The sequence below is a fragment of the Salvelinus namaycush genome, chromosome 33 (genome assembly GCF_016432855.1).
Source record: "Salvelinus namaycush isolate Seneca chromosome 33, SaNama_1.0, whole genome shotgun sequence".
In the NCBI taxonomy this organism is placed as follows: Eukaryota; Metazoa; Chordata; class Actinopteri; order Salmoniformes; family Salmonidae; genus Salvelinus; species Salvelinus namaycush.
The window spans coordinates 25,444,427-25,453,384 of NC_052339.1; the positions used below are offsets into that span (position 1 = coordinate 25,444,427).

Sequence of the window (8,958 nt, forward strand, 5' to 3'; positions counted from 1 at the left end):
TAGCAGCAGAGAGGCTTCATATATATTATATATTCCGTGACATTCACTCTAGAGAATTACTCTCAACTTAAACTTTAAATAATATCTATAAACATGCAAAATCACTCACTCTGTTGAAGCAAACAACTCTCAATAAAATGTCCTAGTAATGGCTTTATATAATAAACTACACTAGATGTGGAGCAGATGCATATATTTATGAATCTGCTTATGTCCATTTGGCCATGTGTATAACTAATATTTTTTTTTTTACAATAAAAATGTAATATCCATAGATATTTGACATAATGCACATTAGTTTCTTCACCTACCAATTTGTCCATTCAATTATATATGCTATTTATATATGCTATTTATATATGCTATTTATATATGCTTTACTCCTCAGACACCAGCTGATTGAGTTTTTATCTGCAAAAATTGCACAAGAAATTCTATTTAGACCAATTGAGACCAAATGCTCATCATTCTTCACTTACCTTTGCACAAAGACACTTTCCAGTCAAGTTAATGTTTTGTGTATGAAACATTAACCTTAATCAAACCATACCAGAACTCCATTTCAACTTCCATCACTTCAATAGTTTAGCCTTAACATCCCATATTCAGCCTTTCAACATGCAAATTAAAGACAATTGAATGTCTTATGTATTATAATATGTTGATTTATAAGTCTGTAGAAAATGTCCAATCCCACAAATTTGCTGTAATTCTTGTCAGTTTATTTGTTTTGCATGCTTGTGTTAAATGTAAGAAAAAATGACAAAAAAGATAGAAGTATATCTATATAAATCATTGAATTTCCAAAACAAAGACGACTTCAAAATGTTGTGTGGATTATATAACCTCATTGTGTTGAAACCCTAACTGCCGTGTTTATGGGACTATCGTTCACAGGACAATCCTTCAAAAAGAAAAAAATATGAAAAGAAAAACACACGTTGTTGTTTTCCATTTCATTGAACGCTGGTTTAGGAGAGCTGTTTAATATCATGCATCGGCACCTCCTCCTCTACGCCATCCTCAGCGAGCTTAGGGCTGATGGATTTGTTGCCCTTGGGTGGCGGGACGGGTGTGGCGTCCTCGGTGACCCCCACAGCCCCCTCCTGGCCCTCCGCCACAGTCCTCTCCTTCTTTAGTTTGGCTGGCACATGGCTGGCAATGGATTCCTTGAGCCGCGAGCCGGACTGCTTGAGCCTCTCCCCAGACTGGCGGATCTTCTGCCGACGCTCGGTTGATACGATGCGCTCACCCATCTGGCCAACCTTGCTGCTCATGTTCTCTTTCGTCTTTGTCATGTTCACGCGGGAGAAGGTGGACTTGAAGCTCTCCATGCGGGTTAGGCCTGATTTCTTTATCTTAGCGGCCGTGGACGAGGCTTCCTCCACCACCATGTACTCATCATCAGACTCAGGGGGGAGCTCAAAGTGGTCTGGCTCCACTTCGGCCACAGACGGTTTGGGTTCTTTGGGATCCTTGGTTTCTTTGGGTTCCTTTCCGGCTGCCACAGCTGACACCTCACTGTCCCCCTGTAATAAGAACAGAAACCAGATCAAGTGTCATAAAACGAACTCAAAAGAATCAAAGGGATTCACAAAAGCACTTGTGAGTCTGCCTGCTAGAACACATCTGTAATATCAAGTGGTAGCATTTTATCAGGTCTGAATAATGTCTGAGCACTGACAGAAGCATTGCAATAGTATTGAGCTGTAACACTTAGAAAATAAAGACCTCAAATAAAAGTCTGGATAGATGTTTGGAGGAGAATGGCAGCCATAATATTTCTGTTTGTGTCTTATTTGTATGATCTAAATCATGTTAAATAAAGTATCTCACGCCTTGACAATCCTGAGAAGGAGAGACCAATTGTTTTCGCTTAATGCCGCGGTTCCCATAACCCAGTTAAGACATTAGTTAATGGGTTAATGTTTCGTGTTTGAAATAAGAGCAGCCATTATGAAGACATTGCCAAGAATCATAAATCATTCTATTTATGAATGACCATAGAGTGCAGCTACAGTGCCCTCAGAAAGTATTCATACCCCTTGACTTATTCCACATTTTGTTGGGTTACAGCCTGAATTCAAAATGGATTCAATAAAAAAAAATTCGCCCATCCACACACAATACTCCATAATGACAAAGTGAAAACATGTTTTTAGAAATGTGTTTTTGGAAAGTCCTACAGAAGGACTTTTGTAAAGTGGAAAATGAAATACAGAAATACCTAATTTACATAAGAATTCACACCACTGAGTCAATATATGTTGTTGATTATTGCTAGACAACCATTTTCAAGTCTTGCCATACATTTTTAAGCAGATTTAAGTCAAAACTGTAACTCGGCCATTCTTGGTAAGCAATTCCAGTGTAGATTTGGCCTTGTGTTTTAGGTTATTGTCCTGAAAAGTGAATTAACCTCCCAGTGTCTGTATTCAGGACAAAAAGTGAATTGCTTTGCCACATTTTTAGCAGTATTACTTTAGTGTCTTTTTGCAAACAGGATGCATGTTTTAGAATATTGTTATTGTACAGGCATCCTTCTTTTCACTCTGTCAATTAGGTTAGTATTGTGAAGTAACTACAATGTTGTTGATCCATCCTCAGTTTTCTCCTATAACAGCCATTAAACTCTGTAACAGTTTTAAAATCACCGTTGGCCTCATGGTGAAATCCATGAGCGGTTTCCTTCCTGTCCAGAAGGACGCCTGTATCTTTGTAGCGACTGGGTGTATTTATACATAATCCAAATTGTAATTAATAACTTGATCATACTCAAAGGGATATTCAGTGTCTGCTGTAAGGTGCCCTTCTTTGTGAAGCATTGGAAAACCTCTTTGGTCTTTGTGGTTGAATCTGTGTTTGAAATTCACTGCTCGACTGAGGGACCTTACAGGTAATTGTATGTGTGAAGTACAGAGATGATGTAATCATTCAAAAATCATGTTAAACACTATTATTGCGCACAGAGTGAAGCAATGCAACTTATTATGTGACTTGTTAAGCAAATCTTTAATCCTGAACTTATTTAGGCTTGCCATAATGAAGGTGTTGAATACTTATTGAATCAAGACATTTCAAGTTTTCACTTTAATACATTTGTAAACATTTAGAAAAACATAAATCCATTTTAACGTGATGGGGTATTGTGTGTAGGCCGGTGATTTAAAAAAATCTTAATTTAGTCAATTTTAAATTCAAGCTGTAACACAACAAAATGTGGAATAAGTCAAGGGGTGAGAATACTTTCTGTATCTAAAAAAAAAAATGAGTCTAGATAATTATGCATGTAATTCGCATGCAAATACATGGTCTAGCACTACTTTAATTCAAAGTGGGACGGTCCACTGCGTATATTGTTCTCACTGAATAAAGTTGGGAGTTTAAAGGTGAACTGGGGACTATTAATAATACTCACACTGGCTGATATAGCTCAGCTATAGGCGGTAGAAAGCTAAACATATCACATCATAGCTTTTGCAACTTTTTACAGTGTGTAAGTAGCTTTAAGCAAGCTGTATCTGTTTCAAAGAGCAGCTTTATCAGTCAGGTAACTTGATGTCTAATATAATACAACAAATAAGTAAAAAAATATACAAATGATTGGTTAAAAGTATCATGCTAAATCCTTATAAGTATTCAAGTTCCATTTATGGTTGACGAAGTTTGATTGCAGAGCCTAATTCAGAGTTGCAGGGCTGTTCCAATATAGCTACGATATAATCACTATTAATGTACTGTATCATTTATATGCGTCTTGCGTATTATGTGAAACCTGATGGTATCACCTTATTTTGCAGTCCCCTAGTAACCTGGTATTTGACTTAAAACCACAGGGTAACAGCTTACATACATATTTATTGCTACCAAGAACCATTGTCACCAAACTAGATACATGTTTTGAAGTAACTATTCGAAATTTCAATTTTTTAGTAACTTCACATAAAAAACACAGATAAATACCAGTAGTAATATTAAATAAATCATGACATTTTCTATAAGGTCTTTTAGTACCAAGTGGTGTTAAAATGTTAGACAATTGATCCAGTCATCTTAGGTAGCTTTAATTACAGCATGACATTCCTTTTTCATAGAAGGGAGAGTATGAATTGAATCAGTTCATTTGATGCTGACTTCAAAGCATGTGCTTGATTCAACATTAGTATGTGACGCATGCCAAACTACATATTTTTCAGTGATTATGCGGCTGCCAGTGAATCCAGTTTGTCTATGGAAAAAGCATGTTGTTCTTTATATTATTTGACCTTCCCCTCTTATTTCCTCATCTAAAAAAAAATGGCTGCCAAAATCCACTACACCCCCATCCCTGGCTGCTTCATCCAAATCGTATCGTCATTGGCTATTTGCCACATAGTTTCTTGTTCTTGAGTGCAGCATCTAACCTTTCAGTAGACTGCAGTATATCTTGCGTGCTGTCAAGGCAACTTAGACCCTGAAAAACTCTGGTCAATGGTGGGCTTGCAGCTGTTAGCTTTGAAGGCCAAAGTAAAATTAAGCCGGTACCATTCTGCCATCTAAAATAGTCCATGCGTTGAATTCACTATAACACCCTCAATTTTATCAGATGCTTTCACCCCTCCTGTCTGTTATTTCTGTCGGCAAAATCTTAACTAAAATCCACAAGTTTTTAACAATTTACCACATCCTTCTACAACTATTGAGAGTATGATCCTCAAATAACCGATAATGAAGCCAGTTAGTGGATAAAGATGATAATGATTACCACCACTTGCTTCTCACACCATGCTTTTTGCACCAATGAAATTGGCTGGATGGGATTACCTGGTAGATAACAACCCGGAACTTGTTCTTGGCCAACAGTTCCTCCTGGGTGGTTTCCACCTTCTTGACGCGGATGTTCTGATTCTCTACCCGTACACGGACGTCCTTGATGTGGCAGCTGACCTTGCGCGTCTTCTCCAGCAGCTTGTCCACTGTGCTGCTGGTGGCGGCATGGTTTACCGTCAGCTTCACCACGTCCTCCTGGATGGTCTTGACACTGTTCTCCAGCTCGAGCTGCCTCTCCTCCATACGCGTCTGGCACATCTGCACATTGTCGATGATGCCCGCCACACGCTCCAATAGCGCCATGATGGTCGCAGTATCATCCCCCACAGCCAGACCTAGTTTATCAGCCATGGTTGGTGTCTTCAACCACCGCGTCTCGGATCCAAAGGGAAAAGGTTGAGGTTAGAAATCCTATTTTTTCTTAGTGGTCAGTAGAAACCACAGAAAGGGTAACCAGGCCTCTAGGTAGCTTCAACCTGAGACTTGTCAGACCAGCAGGTGTTGGGTAGGGTTGGGTTGCTGGATCATTGGGCCATGGAGGGCAGCAGACACCTTGGCCAAAGAGACTCACCCTGCAACTGGTGCCTCACCCAGATCCAATGCACAAGAACATGGAGGCTCCACCTCTCTAGGGTGTGGGCAGCTCAGATACGAGAGGGCCGACACCGTCAGGCAGGGCTCAGAGTGAGAGAGTGACAGAGCGAGACATGGGGCCGACTTGTCATGCGTTCACCCCAGCTAAAAATACTGAGCGTAAAGTGACTCCTCTACATTTTTTGAAGATGTGTGGCTGGGATCATGGAAACCCCCTATCCATTCTACTTTCATCTTCTCTAAGCGAGTTATATTTTTTCTGTTGCACCATTGGACAAAAATATACAAGCTATTGCTCTGAACGCCTACAGCACAATCAGGAACATGTCTTTAATTGGAAAAACCTCTCAATGGAGCTATCATTAAATACAGTAGACTTTGTATGCTAAGGTACACTAAGGTACATAACTGTTGCCCCAGTTAACATTGGTATCCAGAGGTCTATGCTGTCCCCTGGGCAGACCCCTCTGAGATCTATGCTTACCCCCCAGCAGACCAATTAGATCAGGGGTTGGGCATGCGTTCCAAGAAGTATGCTAGTATGGATGTTGGAACGTAGCCCAGGGCTCATGCACACTATGGGAGTGACATCACATGTGTGACCTTGTGGTACTGGATACAGACTTAAAACATGAATCCAACAAGATTACAGGCCTAAGAGTTCAATAATTGCTTATTCCCTTGTGTAATGTGTTTTGTATCTCTGTACTGCCTTTTATTATATGAATGCATTCCAAGGGTATCTTTGGTTTGTAATTTGGTTTAAGAAGAGATACATAATTTTGTCTCTGCATCACTAAAGTGAATTTCTCGGATGAGGTGCTAAGCTCTTCTTCTACCCTTCTTTATATTTAGGCCAGTCCGAGGGGACTTCCATGATTTGAGTATCTCAGTATAGCATTGGTAATATAACTCAAGTTAATCATCGTAAGATTATTATTGGTGCAAAGAATTTGACTCAATTCAGCTTGTCAGTAGTCAGAATCATCAGTAGGAAATTAGGTAAACTAATCAGTTACTTATTGATACATTAAGTTAGAAAAGGTGCTGGCAGGTAGCTTAGCAGTTAAGAGCGTTTGGCCAGTAACTGAAAGACTGCTGGTTCGAATCCCTCCGCCAGCAAGGTGAAAAATCTGTCAATGTGCCCCTTGAGCAAGGCACTTAACCCTAATTGCTCCTGTCAGTTACTCTGGATGAGAGCATCTGCTAAATGACTAAAATGCTGGGAAATCAACAGATTCTTAGAAGTTGTGGATCCCTGCTGTAGATTGTGACTTTTTCTCTGCACACTGATTGGATATTGCAAACAATCAGTCACCTGAAATAGGATCGATATCTATTTCATGTGATACATTACAACTGAGTTGCAAGCAGATTGCAGGCAATTGTTGAGAGTGACACACCGAACGTGCAACCCAGGTGCAACTTTGTTTAATTAAACAAAGGATGTGTGTCGAATGAGTTTTCCTTCATTTAAATAGGTACATTGATTGAGAACGCATTCTCATTTACAACAACGGGATACGGCAGGGCAGAAGTGAACATTATCACTATTTATTTTCCAAAATACCGAAAGGTCGGGCTGGCTGAGTAGGCCCCCATAACTTAGCAACCTGTGCAAGGCATTCCTTCCATACAGGGAGGGGCTAGGCACCTTCATGGGGACTGGGTAGGGGGAAGGGGGCTGTCCAACTCCTAAAATGATGCCACCAGCTGCTGTCTATAATTAAACACTGGGTATATCTATAATTGCCCCGTCATAGCGGAGAGCAGGCTTACTTCATCCATATGAAATCTTCATCCATACGAAAGTTACTCACTCACTCACTCACATAACCCAGTGTATATAATATCCCCAAATACCATCATCCATCTCATCTCATATCCCCGTGTTGTGCCCCTCCCAAGATCTCGTAAACGAAAGATTACACACCCGTTTTAAGCTGACACGGTTTTGAACTCCTCACATACTACGATAGGAACAGAGTCCTTGAAGGATTGGCTAATCCTGCCAAGTATCTGTAAATGTAATGTATGCCGAGAAGTGTGTCTGCTGTTAGCATGACTATCAGAGATACTTTTGTACCCATCAGCTTCGGACTTATCAGCTTCATACCAGTGAGCTTCGTACCAATCAACTTTGTGACCATCAGCTTCGTACCCATCAGCTTCGTACCCATCCGTGTTGATTCCAAAAAATGATGTGTTGATTATATGAAAGGGTAATACACTTAACTTAATACTGTATATAACATAAATAATTATATTCGTTAAGTTCAATTTTTTTTATTCACAACTGTCATTTAAAAATCTCTTAGATTTGAACATTGTCACCTTTTAAAAGTCACCCTAATCCTATTCATTAACATGGAATGTTTAGAGATATGTTGACAGTTATGGTCCAAGAGAGATACAGTGCCTTTGGAAAATATTCAAATCAAATCAAGTTTTATTAATCACATGCGCCGAATACAACAGGTGTAGGTAGACCTTATAGTGAAAGGCTTACTTACGAGCCCCTAACCGACAGTGCAGGTTCAAAAAATACAGATAAGAATAAGAGATAAAAGTAACAAGTAATTAAAGAGGAGCAGCAAAAAATAACAACATATGCAGGGGGGTGCCGGTACAGAGTCAATGTGCGGGGGCACCGGTTAGTTGAGGTATTATGTACATGTAGGTAGAGTTAATTAAAGTGACTATGCATAGATGACAATAGAAAGTGGCAGTGGTGTGGAGAGGGCAGGGGGGGGGCAATGTGAATAGTCTGGGTAGCCATTTGACTGGATGTTCAGGAGTCTTATGGCTTGGGGTAGAAGCTGTTTAGAAGCCTCTTGGACCTAGACTTGGCGCTCCGGTACTGCTTGCTGTGTGGTAGCAGAGAGAACAGTCTATGACTAGGGTGGCTGGAGTCTTTGACAATTTTCAGGGCCTTCCTCTGACACCGCCTGGTATAGAGGTCCTGGATGGTAGGAAGCTTGGCCCCAGTCATGTACTAGGCCGTACGCATTACTCTCTGTAGTGCCTTGCGGTCGGAGGCAGAGCAGTTGCCATACCAGGCAGTGATGCAACCAGTCAGGATGCTCTTGATGGTGCAGCTGTAGAACCTTTTGAGGATCTGAGGACCCATGCCAAATATTTTCAGTCTCCTGAGGGGGAATAGGTTTTGTCGTGCCCGCTTCACGACTGTCATGGTGTGCTTGGACCATGTTAATTTGTTGGTGATGTGGACACCAAGGAACTTGAAGCTCTCAACCTGCTCCACTGCAGCCCCGTTGATGAGAATGGGGGTGTGCTCGGTCCTCTTTTTCTAGTAGTCCACAATCATCTCCTTTGTTTTGATCACGTTGAGGGAGAGGTTGTTGTCCTGGCACCACACTGCCAGGTCTCTGACCTACTCCCTATAGGCTGTCTCATTGTTGTCGGTGATCAGACCTACCACTGTTGTGTCATCAGCAAATTTAATGATGGTGTTGGAGTCGTTCCTGGCCGTGCAGTCATGAGTGAACAGGGAGTACATGAGGGGGCTAAGCACGCACCCCTGAGGTGCCCCTG

At 40.9% G+C, this 8,958-nt stretch overlaps 1 protein-coding gene across 1 annotated transcript; it reads right to left on the bottom strand.

Annotated features, from left to right (window-relative positions):
* Positions 1–971: 971 nt before the first annotated feature.
* LOC120027886 (caveolae-associated protein 4a-like) lies at positions 972–5,160 on the bottom strand. The gene is made up of 2 exons (XM_038972983.1): positions 4,804–5,160; positions 972–1,529 (listed from the first exon to the last, which is right to left on the bottom strand). The coding sequence occupies exons 1-2, from the start codon at positions 5,158–5,160 to the stop codon at positions 972–974; spliced, it is 915 nt and encodes a 304-aa protein (XP_038828911.1).
* Between the last annotated feature and the right edge of the window lie 3,798 nt (positions 5,161–8,958).